Source organism: Mastigoproctus giganteus, chromosome 12 (assembly GCF_048544385.1).
Source record: "Mastigoproctus giganteus isolate SK-2022 chromosome 12, ASM4854438v1, whole genome shotgun sequence".
NCBI classification, from domain to species: domain Eukaryota; kingdom Metazoa; phylum Arthropoda; class Arachnida; order Uropygi; family Thelyphonidae; genus Mastigoproctus; species Mastigoproctus giganteus.
The window spans coordinates 7,373,419-7,390,169 of record NC_143586.1 but is presented as its reverse complement, the minus strand read 5'-3'; the positions used below and the strand labels follow the sequence as shown (position 1 = coordinate 7,390,169).

At 40.9% G+C, this 16,751-nt stretch overlaps 1 protein-coding gene across 1 annotated transcript in view; it reads left to right on the top strand.

The window, feature by feature from the left end:
- LOC150076657 (allatostatin-A receptor-like) overlaps window positions 1-15,479 on the top strand; it is a 193,699-nt gene extending 178,220 nt beyond the window's left edge. Inside the window, exon 2 of the mRNA XM_090386144.1 lies at window positions 14,178-15,479. Within this exon, the coding sequence (XP_090242270.1) occupies window positions 14,274-15,476 (1,203 nt within the window). The 5' untranslated portion in view covers window positions 14,178-14,273 and the 3' untranslated portion in view covers window positions 15,477-15,479. The remainder of the gene's footprint in view (window positions 1-14,177) is intronic.
- The last annotated feature ends 1,272 nt before the right edge of the window (window positions 15,480-16,751 follow it).

Here is a 16,751-nt window from a genome sequence, read left to right as displayed (position 1 = left end):
TGCAGAAATTACGTTAGAATGGAACGAAGAGTGACCAGAACTGTTTGATAACATTGCGATCTGGGGGCATCTTCTCTATCGCTCCCATATTTCTATCTTCACCCCCCAGTCTTCTGTCTCCCCTCCTACTCTATCTATATACAATGCGAACGCCCCACACACTAAATTTAACAACACTCAAAATAATCTTCGCCCAGTCTCGGCCTATCCATCTACGTAATATCAAACCCCCCAGCGGTGTGTATAGGCATACAACATATGGTGTATGCAGACAAGTGAAATGAGTATACATGTGCATATACATACATATTACGATTTTTTTTTTTAAGGTCCTAGCCGCCGAAATCTCAGGAAACTAAGCGGCAGAACCTGCCAGAGTAACTAAGTCTACTGGGTTCCTGGTCTGCCTCCACGGGGCGAAGGTGGGGCAACGTTGGGCTCCAGCAGGGGCCCAGCGGCTGAATGACCAGATGAACAACGGTACACGACATTACACATGTACAATACCCACACACTTTTAAATCTCTGGCACTCCCAGCAAACTGGTACACCCACAATGAAAGCAACCCGGAGATGGGGGAAATCCCTGGTGCCGTATGACCCTAAATACACTTTACTTTACCCATATACTTTTAAATCTCTGGCCTTCCCAGTGAACTGGTACACCCACAATGAAAGCAACGCGGAGATGGAGAATGGGAGAAACCCCTGGTGCCGCATGACATCAATATACCTTACACCTTACCTTACAACATTGCGATCTTTCTTCAAGATGATACTGTTGAAAGATTGATGGAATGATGCACCTCTCCGAATTCCATCGTTAAGAATTGGGCAACAGAATTTAAACGAGGTAGGAAAGGAGAGTCTAGAAGATAACTCACTCTGTGGAAATGTGCAATGTCTATCACTCGAGAAGTTATTGACAGTGTACATGATCCGGTGATGAGTGATCGAAGAATGACAATTCGGTACATTGTCAGCGTCTTTCTCAACTAAACTTCTAAACCACACAATAACAGTGGTTTTTGCTATGAAAATGATGTCAGCATGACGGGTTCAAAAAGTTTTTGACAGCAGATCAAAAGCAAGGTTTTTGACCACGGATGAGTGGATTCATCGTTTTCTCCCAGGAACAATGAAGCAGTCCAACCAACGGAAACACAGCTCTTTCTCTCCTTTCCCCTCCCACCAAAAAAGTCAAGTCGATTCCTTCTGATGGAAAGGTTGAGTTTTTTTTTTTTTTGGATGTTGGCGGAATTTGTAGTGCATTACCTTCAGAAAGGCACCAGGGCATATTACGCTGACCATGTCAGGCGATTTTGTAAAAACATTAAAGACAAACGTCGAGGAAAAGTCAGCAAAGGAGTCTTGTTTCACCAGGACAAAGCGCCTGCTAACAAGTCTGTCACTGCCATATCCGCACTGTATAGTTTGGAAACCTTGGACCATTCCTCCTTATTCCCTAGACCTTGCACCATCAAGCTTTCACCTCCTTGCTAATCAACGCATTGCAGCATCGGTGGCAAAAGTGTACGGACTCCAAAGTGGACCATTTTGAAACGTAACGTATTATTAGACTACTGATATAAACTTTCACGCATAGGCCACGAGCTTTTCAAACGTCCCTCGTATATCAGATCGACGAGCAAAGAAATACGTTTTTATCGCCTATCGATTACCTCATCGGAGAACTACTCCCTCTTAAGTTTTAGCGGCCTTCAGAACCATCCAGTTGGACAAGAGGACTTCGTTCTCAGGAGGGGGTTTCGTCAGCCATTGTAAATAGCGCACTATATTAGCGGTGACAGTAACAGCGGCCACTTCCCACGCAGAAACTCCCTAAAATGCAACTTAATTCTCATCATTACTGCAGAACGTGATTAGGCTTACAGACAGCGGTAGAGCAGCTCGTGCCATTTATCAATGTTATTATTCGGTCCCGCTAATGATAGCCGACACACAATCCTCGCTGTCAAGCTACCGACAGCCGGCAATGGTTTATGGGTCCCACTAAGAGCACTCTGTCACTCCGCGACATAGGAGTGTCTCGTGAAGTATTAGAAGCGATGATATAGCAGTTGCCGACGTATAAAAATGCGCTCGGTCTCGCAATGAAAGACAGAGAGATGCACGCGTCTTGTCTTCGCCGCTGATCTAATTGCGCGATGTCCGGACAGTTACGGATGCGATATCGGAAGGGTAGCAACAGCTTGTTATGCGGCGATGAACCACCTTGAACTGGAGCGACCAAATGGGAACTGGCACCTGTTGGAGTAACGAGATTCCACCTGTAGATGGCGTGTTCGCTCTAAATCCACTTACAGAGACGGTGGACGGATTCAATAACAAGCGCAGATACGTCGTTAGATTATGGTCCGACGATGGTCTTCAATTGATTAAAATTGAAAAGGAAAGTTTCGACTGCAGTCCCAAACAAATTCTTGATGCAGACGTAAAGTAAAACTTGGATATAAAAGAGTTGAGAATACAAAACTGATCCGACTTATTAATTGAAATTTTAGAGTTTCAAACACGCAGAATTCATCTACCAATAAATTTTTATAGCCTACTTGTGAGTTCCATGGTTGGTTCGGATAAGTCACGCTTCATATGCACTGTCCTTCCATTAATATCTGATCATCCCTATTCTATGCAATGTACCTTGGAGGAGGCTGTGGTAGACTGTGAATGCAAGATGCCACATTCACGGAGTTAACGGACTTGCAGCGCGGAATGATAATAGGGCATATAAGCAATTGGTTGGTATGTGACATTTCACCAGCACTGAAGAAACTAGATCGATGATTAGCGAACTGTAGATGCGGACTGCCTGCGCGTGTAGTACAGTGGTATCGTCACCGTCCTCCCCACACCGGGTGGAAAAGCCCCTTTTTCGAATCCTGTCGATGACGCGAGGAACTCCATGGGCTTTTTTCACTCCGTGGCTGAGTTAGTCGGTGTCAGGCGTAGACAGCGAGGTTTTTACCCCAGGAACAGGGGTTTTTTTGTCCAACAAACAGACAAATTGACCAGAGAACACATGCAATTTACAGACAAAATATACATATATGGGTAGATGTAATCATTTACAGGGGACCCTAATATCATAATTTGGTTTGTAGATGCGCACTCTTTTACTGCTTTGTCCTCAGTAGTAATAGTCATAGTAATAATAGAGGCATGTGATGAAAGAAAACAAGCGTTTGAGCTTATGTAGCATCAGCCACGAAAAAAAAAAAAAAAAAATCACACAAAAGCATTCCTTCTAAACGTTTGTCCAGTTCCCCCCTGAATTTATTCAACCTATCAACTTCCACAACGACAGATGAAAGTTTGATCCAGCAATTAACCACCCGCTGATTAAAGGCAAATTTCCGCACATCTATTCTACATCTGTCCTTTATTAATTTGAATTTATGCCCCCTTAGGTTCGTAATCTGAACAAGTGGAAGGATCCCATCAGAATTCAGCGTGCTCAACCCATTCAAGGCCTTATACACTTCAATCAGATCACCGCGCAGGTGCCTAGTCTCCAGTTGCTTCAATTTGCAGAACTTAAGCCTCTCTTGGGAAGAGGATCCCTTCATTCCCCTCACCAATCTTGTTGCCCTTCTCTGTACTCGTTCTAGCAATTCTGCATTCCTTCCTAAAATGAGGCCTCCAGACTTGTATACAGTACTCAAGGCGTGGCTGACAATTGCCTTATACAAAGGGATAATCACCTCTTTGTCTATAGTAGCAAAATTCCTATACATCATTGGAAAAACTGCATGGCTAGCTCTGACAGCCTGTCCGCATTGCTCAGAACTCTTCCTATTTCACTGCACAATTACACCCAGGTCTTTTTCATTTTCTACCACCCTAAGTGTAGCACCACACAGTTGATATGTTTTTCTTGGGATACTTCTATCCATATGCAATGCTTTGCATTTGTCAAGGTTAAACTTCTTATCTGCCTGCACAATTACTCCCAGGTCTTTTTCATTTTCTACCACCTTAAGTGTAGTACCACACAGTTGGTACGTTCCTCTGGGGTTACTTCTACCCATATGCAGTACTTTGCATTTGTCAAGGTTAAACTTCAGTTGCCACTTCTTAGCCTATCTGCCCAAATTATCCAGATCCTGTTGCAGTAGCACACTGCCATTACTGTCATTAACAACCCTGCCAACCTTTGTATCATCTGCAAACTTCGACATTAAGCCTGATATACCTTCATCAATATCATTATTTTACCCGAACAGAAGTTAAACTAACTGGTCTGTAATTACTCGTGTCATCATTCGATCCCCCTTTGTGAATTGGGAATACATTTGCATATCTCCAGTCAATGGGGACCACCCCTGACTCTAAAGATGCTCTCATAATTATGGCTAAGGGTTTGCTTAGTTCTTTTGCCGCTTAAATAAATAAATAAATTTTCTGTTTATACTCCGGGACGACCAAACGGTCAGAGGAGTTCACAAGACAGACAGAATACAGCACCGTATTAAGCAGTCACGGGCTTGAACCCGGGTCACTCAAGGCACGTGTACTTATGCACCCGTGTGCCTGACCACTCGGCTACGGCGGCCTAATATAACTGGACAGATCCCATCCACCCCAGGTGCCTTTCTTATGTTTAACTTCAACAATTTCTCCTCCACTTTTCTCTCAGTTATTACAAAATCATTAAGCACCCTGTTACAATTTGATAACCCTGTGGCATTTTCAAACCTTAACTCCTCATGTGTGAATGTAGATGCAAAATACTCATTCAGTTTGTTTGCTATCTGAGCAGGATCATCAACAGTCGAACCATCGATGTCAAGTGGACCAATCAGATTCATCCCCTTCCTTTTTAGAGTTTTTATTTAATTAAATTTTCTTAGCATCCTTTGCCAAAGATTTCTCGTAATCTGCCTTCGCTTCAGTATACAGACCATCGAGTATTGCCGTTTAATCAGGTTCCAGACCTTAGCTGTGGAGAATGTAAAAATACAAGTTGATAACAAAACGTTCTCTGAGACTTTCCAGACCTTTGCAGAATCGGTCTTTAAGAAAAGACCGATTCTGCAAAAAAAAAAAAAGCATTTTAAAATGGAGGATTGCATATTAAATGCTTCCATTTTGTTCTTTGGCGCCATCTGCAATTTGTATAGCGTTAAATTGGCAAATAAAATTGTTTACAGTATTTCAAATAAATATCTGGACTAAATGGGAAAATTTAAGAATTAAACTATTTTTGGCTGCCTTTAATGAACTATAACTTAGCTCCTATTGGACTCTTTCACCTGAACGCAGTATACAAGAACATCCTTTTATTTCTTAATTTTAATAATTTTTACACAGCTCCTGGTGGATTTCTTAGGAGTTACGGTTAACCCATCTTAAATAATTCTAAAACTCTACGAAACTTTTCATCCTGAATGGGACTTGGAGATTCTTACTGAAACAAATATAAATCTCAAAGTTTTTCTATTCCAACGTGCTTTTTACAGTGGTTTCAGACACAATTGAAGCAAAGCAATTGTGAAAACCTTCTGAAAAGGTATAAAAAGTTTATTTAGAATTTTTTACAAGGAAATCAGTGGAGGTACATGTCTCAATGTGTTTTTGTTTTCGTTATCAACAAGAATCACAATGAAGATATTTTAGTATCTTCAGTGTTATTTTGGCATATCGCTATTTAGTGATTTCTGTTAAAGTTAAAGAATAACTGATACAAGACAAAACAAAGAAGAACTTTTATAATAGACCTAGTTTATAATTATCCTTCGACAACAACAGTCTCCTTGTGGCTGTCTGTCAGTAATATTTTTCACTTGTGGATGGTTGCTAATGGAACTGATTGTTATTTGTGGTAGAGGTTAAACTGAGTAACAGAACTTAAGAATAGAAGCACCTTGCAGTGATTTTTGGGTATTCTCAGTGGAAATGGTCTCATTGTGACTACTGTTTCTCCTGGCCTCATGGTGGCCTCATTTGTAGCAAATTAAGGATTAGCAATAGAAAAATCTAACAGTGAAGATGTAATCACGCACTGACAATGGTCTCATGATGGCTGTTGTTCCTTTCTGGCCTCATGATGGCCTCTTCTCAACACTATAAGACGACTGTTGTGTTTACTACAGATGAAATCAATTTAGAATAAATGGCACTTTTGTGTCTTGCCGTGTGCAGCAGTCTCCTTGTGGCTGTCTGTCTAAATAAATCGTTCTGGACTGATATATTGCTCCGGACTTGCTTCTGACTGAGGACCATTCTCTGGTGTTTAAAGCAGGCTGAAAGGTTTGGGACTAAAGTATGATTCTGTAGAGCTCTGTCTGTTGTCATTGATTTCTTGACAACTGACGCATCATCATTGTGTCCTTTTAAGTATAAATAGAATAACTACACTGGTGTGAAAAAATTAAGGACCAGTCAGGTTTTCACCCGTAACTTCTCATAGGAGTGGCCTGGACATGGGAAAAGCATACCAAAGAAACCTCTTGAGGTACAGAAATGATGAAGGAAACAACAACGGAAACAAAACGGTACAGAGGGACTTTATTCAAAAATGGCTGCTATGATACAGATGCATCACTGCCAAAGATGGAACAAAGGGAAGAGGTGGTCTTCAGTAGGAGGTATGGCCACCACTAATGTCGATGCATTGGACAGGCTTTGCAACACCTGTTCACACTTAGAACAATGTTTTTGATAAGTTCTTGCGATAACATCGTCCGTTCCTCTATTAGCGCTATCATCAGCTGGTGAACATTTTCTGATGGGTAGTGGACGTGCCGCTAGGCGTCTCCCCAGAGCGTCCCATATGTCTTCAATTGGATTTAGATCGTTGGTACGGGCAGGCCAATCCATACGAACAATGTCCTCACTTTCCAAAAGCATATTAACAATGGAGTGCAATGGGGTGTGGCGTTATCATCCATAAACCAAACTCGGGGCCAATGGCACCTCGGAACACACGCACATGGGGAAGGATTACCTCAGTACAGTAGCGTGCACTGGTTACAGTACCGCCTTCCAGTATCTGGAGTTGTGTACGTCCATCCAAGATAACACCTCCCCAGACGAGAACACCTCGACCGCCATATCGATCCCCTTCAGTGATGTTTGCGGAGTGATACCGTGTGCCAACCTCTCGCCAGATTAGCTGACGTCCAGAATCGCCGCTGAGACTGAACCTACTCTCATCAGTAAAGAGTACCTCAAGTAAAGATTTTGTGGTTGTAACTTCTAGAAATAGTGTTGGTCCTTAAGTTTTGCACACCAGTATAGTTGTAAGATATGTAAATTCAACTCTATTTCTAGGATTTAGAGTTAAAATTCTAGTATCTTGTACAAATGTAAATATTTACTTCTAAGTTTATTGCAGTTTTTCAACTTGGTTGAAATTCAACAAAGTATCTATGTTTTCTCAGTGGTACTGAGGCTTGGATATTTTTCGACTAGTTTTTTTTTTTTTTTTTTCTGGCTTCCAGGTTTGGGCAACCTGGAAGCGAGACTGCTGGCGCCCACCGGTATTGCACTATCTCCGATGGGTATGGAATTTGTGCACAAGGCACTAAAGCTGATAGTAGACCCAGGCCTGGCTCCTCGTGCCTGGGGGCAGGCATCGGCGGCTCGGGTGCTCTCTGGTCTCCGGTGGCGAGGTGGCCTGACACAAGCGACGCACCACATACTAATACCTACGCATAATCACTGACACTTTTTCAGGCCTGCTCTGAATATGTGTCAAAAGTCTGAAGAGTTTATGCACAAATACAGACGGATAAGGTGGAGATTAACTTTCAATATATCTTCGAGTGGAGGTAACGATACATTATCAAAAGATGCCTTTATATCAAGAAATATTGTATCGATTTGAGCCTTTTCAGTTAAAGCGTGTTACATCCTGAAGAAGGTCCCCAATAAATTAGTAGTTGTGGATCGTCTCTGTATTATGGTCTGCAGGTGGAGAGGCCTGTGTGCAAAACACCGTTGGGTTCACGCAGGGAGGATGTATTCATCTCCACCTCGTTCCAGTGTTAAGATCCATCACTCTGTAGAAATGGCCAGATATGAACTGGCCGTTTGACTACCCTGAAGCAGGTCCACCACCACCACGGAAAGGTAGACCAGGGGCTACCAACCAGCAGCAGAAGAGAAGGACGCCAAGAGCCGAACAAAGTTTGACTCAAAGATTCCAAAGCCAAAGATTCCAAAGCCAAAGCAGGGAGGATGACTTTTTCAAAGAGCTTTAATAGCGAACAACTGATTGATATGGGTCAAACGTCTGAAGGGGTTGTAGGGGCCTTATTTTTTTGGATCGGCCCCACACTGGAAATGGCCTTCCATCCCCGGCATTAATAGCATTGAGGAGACCTTCAGTGACGTCGGATAATACATTCCCACAAATAGCGCCTCTCGCCAAAAAAAAAAAAAAAAAAAAAAAGCAAAGCTATTCCATGTCCTCCGGCCGATATTCTTGATCATTTCTAGTTTTCTCTTCACCTGGCAGCCTAAGGTCAACTGTACACAAAATTTTCATACGAATTTATCAAGTTTATTTTATCATTAGTAGCTTCTATTTTTTGAGATTGGGTTTTTTTTTGTCAACCACTGTATATTAACTGCTTACGGCTAATAGGGTCAGAAATATATATAGGTTATAAACGGATTCAGACACATCTGTTTATTTTTCTGTTATCTTGGAATAAATAAGACAAAAGAAGTGTTCCATTTATTTATAATTGTTTGCAGTTCTCTGCGAAAGATTCTTTGTTTTGTCCACAAAGAAATTTGGTTTTCTGTTGTGTATTTTGTAGGATTTTACAGAGAAGTATGCAAATACGCACCTGCAATTTCGATTAGCATTTTCCTGCCTTTCTCTTTAAATTCAACAACCAACTCTATTACAAATTCATAAAGATGTTTTTGCGAAGTTCACCACAGTTCGGCAAATGTCGTTTCTTGTAGTGGAAAATCTAATTTGAAATTTTCGGGTGGACTTCCCCCTTCATTACTTTCCGTATTGTTTGGGGGATGGGGGCAGGGGAGAGGGTTTTTTTCTTTTACTCGCGTGATCGTAGAGCGCACAAAATAGTAAAACGGAATAAGTGGGGATTAGCAAGTCACGCAAACAAGAGAACCAAATTTTAGCCCGGTGAGAAGGTGGAGATGGTGAAGTGATAAATGGACAGCTCTGGCTCAGTAATGGAATTTGAAAAGTTTTCAACAAATGCGAATATTTCTGAGAAATTTCGAGGAGAGTCTTAGTATCCATGAAGTTCGATTATTGGTAAAATCTTCGAGGGTAGAACAACATTAAATTGGCATGTTGGGGCTGTTGATGTTTTCTCTGTATACGCTGAGTTAAAAAAAAAAAGGTGCAGACAGCACTTAGAAAAAGTTGTTAATCAGCGAACTTTTAGAGAGTTTTGTATTCATCGCAGTGGACCAAGGCGGAATTAAAATGATGTTCAGGTACGGTCCTACATAAGATTTTTTACGTGTTAATTACAGATAATCTCTAAAAGAGAAATCATATTTCTCACACGAATGACAGCTAATGTAGATATAAGTTGTAGTACAGACCAAACTGAGAAATTGAAAGAATAACTCCATTTTCTTCGTCTTCTTTTTCTTTCTCTTCTTCTTCTTCTTATTATTTTAAACCTTTTCTCCTTTATGGGATTTTTTCCACCCCGTGACGGATACTGGTACCAAGTACACGGAGTAGTTGGTTGTGTCCGGTTACTATTATTATTGGTATTGATGGTCAAGAAACCCTCTTACTGTCCTACAGTTGTTCAGGTTTGCGGCTTTCTGGAGTTTCATATAAATGTTCTCTGCAAGGCTTATTGCTGCTAAGTTCTTATGGGAGGCTCTTTGGCACTATGTCAGTGGTTAACACGGTGATCGGAACGGTCATTACTTGTTACTTATGCTACATATCTTAGGTCTGTGAACCTCCTGATCTTTTTCTCGTATGTTTTCTGGAGGTTGCTGGTATTGGACACCGTTATGTCGATCAGTTAGGTAGCCCGTTCCTTCTTGTCAATGATGGTTATATCTGGTCTGTTGTGCAGGATCATGTTGTCCGTTATTAGGGTATGGTCCTGGTATAGTCTGTGAGTAAAAGTCCCTAATATGGCCTTAAACTCGTACTTGTATTACGGTAAACTATCTCTGATCAGCTGGGCTTTTTGCTCTACTCTCTGATGTATGATCCTGGCCACCTGGTCGTGTCTGTGAGTGTACTAAGTCTGGGTGATCACCCTGCATCGAGCGGTGATGTGCTGGATTGTTTTTGGCGCCAGGTGACATCGTCGAATTTTGTCATCAGTCATTCCGGGATCCTTGGCGAATGTATTTCCTGTATGAATCCTTCAGTCTCTGGAAAGAGCTATCCTTTCGTGAGCCAAACGTTGGAAGCCATATTATCTATGTAGTCTTGATGGAGGATCTGTGTGGGTAGCACAGTGGTATCATCACCGTTCTCCCCACACCGGGTGGAAAAGGCCTGGGTTCGAATCCCGTCGATGAAGCGAGGAACTTTAATGGGCTTTCTTCACTCCGTGGCTGAGTTAGTCGGTCTCAGGCGTAAACAGCAAGATTTCCCCCCAGAAACTGGGGTTTTTCTCCAGCAAAACAGACAAATCGACCACAGAACACACGCAATTAATAGACACCGCTAGACGATCATTCGGCTAGGAGAGTTTACCATTCAGAGGACATATATTCGTTGATCAGCTGATAAGAATTCTCTTGGATTTGCCTTCTACAATGCTTAGCTTTAAAAATTTATCCGGAAACATATCTCTCAGAGAATAAAGATTTGTAAGTATTAGTCGAATCGGAATGCAAGATTCAGAATTATCTCTTATCGCCTTCTCTGTTCCAAAGATTATACAGTTTAGACATCTGTTTGCCCTAATGAGCCGTGCTAGAGTGAGAATATTTCTTGCAGCCATCAGATGTCTCCGGGAGGAATTGTTACCAGATTGGCTTGGAGAAAGATCTGAAAATTGTGAAGAGAGATGCCTAACACCCAATGTTTAGGTAGGAGGTCGGTGACCAAATTTCGAACGCTTAAAGCGGTATTAGCGTAAATAACTTCAGGATGCAAGTATTGGCAAATCAGCGAGGGATTACTCACTTTCACGAGCCGCTATTGTACTGCCCACAGTGCTGCGTGACTTTTATTTCTCATCCTTCCGAAACGAAGTTAGAAAGTGAGCCCTTCATCCTAGGTGAGGCTTAAGACGTTATCCTTTGCATGTTCGCCATTTTATAAAGATTTGAATATTGTCTTCAACTCTCTTTTCGGTTATTGTGATCTGAGCTTATTTTTGAAGGCTTTAATTGTAGCCCGTTTGTTTCAAGGTACGCTTGTCTGTGTCTGACCAGAAGCTTGAAAATTCATATCATAATTTTGATGAGGATTATTTGAGCTCACATATAACTTCAGGTTGTCAGCACAGGTAACAAACTTTGTATTAGATTCTAAGAATGGCTCTAGACCCGCTGAAAAAAGGATCGCTGATAGCACGTTCCCCTATGGGTTTCCTCTCGTGATATAAAAGGTTGCCTAGAAGTTGTTATGGGATGCTAACAGATGTCTTGAACTTCAGATTAACCATGATTAACTTTTAGATATTAATCACGTTTATTCTTTCCACTAAAGATGCAACGAAATGGCAAAAAGAGGCAATGAAAACGTAGCGAACTTAACTGTATTAGTTTTATTTATTTCAATGACTCCCTGAAATTTCTCCCATCCCATCAGATGTGCATGACATCATATTTTATAAATGGTGTGCATGGTGGTTCACGTAGCTACGAACTTCTACTTTCTTTTTATCTATTTTTTGATAAACTAGCACCTCTGCTAAAGAAAACCTGCTGTTCTTTAGGTGGGGCTTGGTCTTGTGCGTACTAGAAATGCAATGCCAACATTACCTCAACTCAACTCAGCTTCGTTGTGGCCCGACTGTAGTATCCATTCTGTCTATTAATTTCCTATCTTGATGTTAATTTATAATGTGCTCTGAAAAACAGTTACGATCTATTTCGAAACTTTCTGAAATTTTCCGAGGTTTTTAGCTTTTGGAATTAATGGTTTGTGGTTCATGGAGCTAGTTTTTCAATCCCTCAGTTTAATTAATGTCTACACCCAATAAATTATTTATTTTCTAAGAGACGTTGTGGTTACACTTAAAAAAGATTGTAAAACCAAAAAAATACAGGCTTATATGTTAAATTGGATAGTATAAAAACGCTGTTTAATCACAGAAGAAACCCCAGTGGAATTTCTTCTTAATTAAAAAAAAAACAAAACAAAAACAGAGTCCTTCTATCGCTACGTCCGTCTTTAGAGGCTATGAACTCATTTATATGCGCATTACTTTGCTAATTGCAATATTTTTTATGTATGTTTAGTACAAATCCTCTTGGGCAGTTTCCAAACAGCTGGTTTTAATGATGGGATAAGTGGCAAGCATAATTTGCAAAGAAAACAGTTTTTGCGTGTATAATTAATGTAATGCCTAATATATATGGAGTTCTATTAAGTCTACTCAATGAGGTTTTGTGATTCTTGGCTCGTTTTATAGCGCTTTACAAATAATAAGAATCGTACCAGTTCTTATTTTAATTTTCAACTTATTATCATGGCTCTAATCATTAAAATTCTTTAGCCACTCATCCCAAAAAAACTGTTAGAAGTTCAAGTCCTTTCAATTCGCCTACGTAACTTCAGTAATCGGAGATTGATGAAGTGGAGACTCAATGAATGCCATCGCCTTTGACTGGCATTTTGAAACCTGCCTTGTCCGAGCTACAAATGTCCCAGCAATTAGAACAACTCGGCGTTGTAAATGAGACGAAATCACAAACGCTTTTCGCAAGGTCCAAATTAGGGACAGTTAACCATATGTTTTACAGGAACGATCAACCAAATGGATTAAATGTCGGATAATTTTCGAACTGTTCGCAGTTCTCCGAAAGCGAATGTTGACAACGTCCACGCATCCTGCGATATCAAAGGAAAGACACATCCATTACTACTGCTGATGGTAATGATCATTCTCTGCCTAAACATGACCAGGGTGTGGTTTCCCGTGACGCGTATTACAGCTTTGGAACTCTCTTCGATGAATCTAATTATAATTTGTCCGGCAGTGCTCTGCCCAAGGAGAATAACTAGTTTACGATGTCAGATGCAGATGGAATTGTTCATCTATCATCAGCTTCTGTTTGTCCGAATAATTTATGATAGAAAGGCGAGTTTTATATTCAATTTAACAAATATAATTTGCGCTTTATCTATATCTCATTTTACAGTTCTTATTCACTGCCTCGATGTATTTTGACAAGGAGGAGTGTGGAGCTTCCCCTTCTTATATAAAACTCCTCTCTCTCTCTTACAAATGAAAAGATTATTATATAATAACGCATTTAATAAATATTATTATTAGAGTCTCGATAATCCACGAAACCAGAGCCAACTCGGATCATCTACGAAATGATAAATTGTGTACATAATTTTTAGCTCTATAGCGAGTTGTACACTTAAAATGACAGCGCGAGCAGCACAGTGATTTTAATCACCATCCTTCACTGACTTGGTGGAAAAGGGCTGATTTCGAATCCTGCCAAAGACACCAGGAACTTTTATGGGCTTTTTCACTTCGTGGCTGAGTTAATCACTCTCAGTAGTGGACAGCAATGTTTTTACTCCCGGAAACTCGGGTTTTTCATCCCGGAAAACAGGCAGATCGACCAAAGAACACGTGCAAATAATGCACATGGGCAAATGAATTAGTTTTCGGATGGCTTTAAATCTCACACTATACAATTAAAGTGGTTCAAAAATTTTCTCCCAATAATGAAAGTTTTAAATTAAGAAAAATTAAATATTTCGTCATATTTTTGTTTTGAAACCTCTGTGAATCCATGAAGTTATTAAATAGATATCACTTTCTTTTATTGTCCAGGGTGACCTCAAATTAGCGGAACTCAGATTATCTAAATGAATGTATATTAAGAAGAATGTAGGTGAAAAAAATAAATTAATAATTGTAAAATAAATAATTTAAAAATAACAAAAATGTAATATTTGTAAATCATGAAAAAACAGTTAAACTTTAAATAAATCTACGAATTCATTATTATTTTACAATATATGATATGTTTTTCTGTCTTTGCAGGTGAATGAAAGGATTCAAATCCCTAAACCCAGAAGGAAGATCAGTGGTCCTTCTACGTACTTCTGATTCCTGATCTCAAACTCCAACTCCGTCGCCATGGACGAGCCCGAATATCTGGACATTGAGGCGGAAGTCCTGGACTCTGGACCTCCCATGCCTGAAATAGAGGGCGCATTTAGCACTCTACAGCAAGTGAACGAAACAATCCAGACCTTCTGCAACCATTCCAACTTTACAGACGTCATGTGTAATGACTCTGACCCATACGACTATGGACCCCACGACTACAGCGACGCCTTCGCTATGGAAAGGATCTTGAGCATCGTGGTTCCGATCCTGTTCGGGATCATCGTCATTGTCGGCCTGTTCGGCAACGCCTTGGTGGTGATTGTGGTCACCTGCAATCCTCAGATGCGTTCCACAACCAACTTGCTCATCATTAACTTGGCCATGGCCGACTTGCTGTTCATAGTTTTCTGCGTACCCTTCACTGGATGGGACTACGCCCTCACCTACTGGCCGTTTGGCGATACCTGGTGTCGTGTGGTTCAATATCTCGTCATCGTCTGCGCTTATGCTAGCATTTATACCCTTGTCCTCATGTCATTGGATCGTTTCCTAGCTGTGGTTCACCCGATCACCTCTATGTCAATCCGCACCGAGAAAAATGCCTACATAGCGATCGTCTTCATGTGGCTGCTGATCCTCTTGTCCTGCATCCCCGCAATTCAATCCCACGGGGAGATGACTTATGTGTTCGCCTACATGGAATATTCCGTTTGCGTCTTCCTGGCCAGCGAGGGATATAACTACCCCGCGTACCAAATCTGCTTCTTTCTCTCCTCATATGTCATCCCACTTGGACTCATATTCTGTCTGTACATGTTGATGCTAAAGAGACTGTGGTTCGGGGTAGCCCCGGGAGGTCACGTGAGCGCAGAGAGTCTGCGTTCGAAGAAACGTGTCACCCGGATGGTGGTAGTGGTAGTAGTGATTTTCGCCGTGTGTTGGTGTCCGATCCAGATCGTCCTGGTGCTGAAAAGCGTCAGTGCCTATGATCTCACAACGGCCAAGATAGTCGTTCAAATCACTTCGCACATCCTGGCCTACATGAACTCGTGTGTGAACCCCATCCTTTACGCTTTTCTGTCCGACAACTTTCGCAAAGCCTTTCGTAAGGTGATTGCCTGCAGTCCGCAAGGAACCCGACCCAGGAGGGCGGATTATGAGAGGACGGAACGAGAGACTGTGGGCACGTGCAACACAAAAACCACCAAGTTATCTAATGATATTCTATAATAGTTCCACAGACTGGGAGTGAGGAGGAGGAGGAGGAGGAGGAGGAGGAGGAAGAGAAGGAGTATAGAATGTAGGTCTCAAAAACCAACAGTTATTTTCTATTCCCAAGCCCGTACCTGAAGAACTTTGATTACAATATGTAGCTATATCCACACACTACTAAACCAATCAAGAAACTGAACTCTCGACTCCAGACTCAACTGAGAAAAATATTTAATCGAGTAATTTACGTTGGACAGAGAGAGATTCCGAAATTCTGTTGTAGTTTTAAATATTATAACGTACTCGTAAGCCTAACCCACTAATTAGTGATTTCACTGTTTCTATATCTGTCTGTCTGCCTGTTCGATGTAGATATGAAATATTTCAATGTAACCTAACCTTCCAGCCGAAGGGACAAAACTGTGTGTATTCGTGTTTCTCGTGCTCTACAGAGGACTATTTATTTTTGCTAAGAAACTCGAGTGGATATTTTAGAATAAGTTGTGTTTATTCCAGAAGTCGAAAGCTAGGGAAATGAAAGAAACTCTGGGCCATCATGATTTCTCGGAGATTTTCACGAAGACGAACTATCCAAATAATTATATTTATAGTATTTATATCCAAAACACTAACTCTGGTGCTTCATAGCAAAATACGGTAGATTTTGAAGGAATAATTACTTAAAGAATGCTGACTAGTTGACTGCAAGACACTAGAGGTCAGTACCAACCGTCGACTTCCAACAACTCTCCAGAGGATCTCTATTTCGGTTTTCCGATTATGAAACCAAGTGACCAAACAGTATTACCAATGAGTAGGTACACGTGCTTGTGTTTGGCAACAGAATTTGCAAGAGATAATCAGCAACTAAGATCTCAAGGACGGGCACTCTGTGTCCAATCAGTTTGTAGTCTGCCATATCAAATATTTTCCTGATCAACGTCTGGTATGCATCTTGGTCTAGCTAATTGGCACGGCTTGTAAATAGGGGCTCTACAAACTATGTCACTTGGCTAAATCCGACCACAGATTCATACCATAACATGGTGCTGGCTACATATCTTAGGAAAAGAAGATCTCTGGAACTCTGTCCAATGGACGGTAGTTCTGGAACCCAAAGCACTACGTGATTTATAAAGCGGTATTAAAGCAAAAAGGTAAAAAAAAAAAGTTAGTGTCATTAATGGCCTCCGAAAATAGGTTATTTATCATTATATCAATAATTATATATATATAATATATATACAAACGCAATATATATCACAATATATATATATATAAAAGATTGACTTA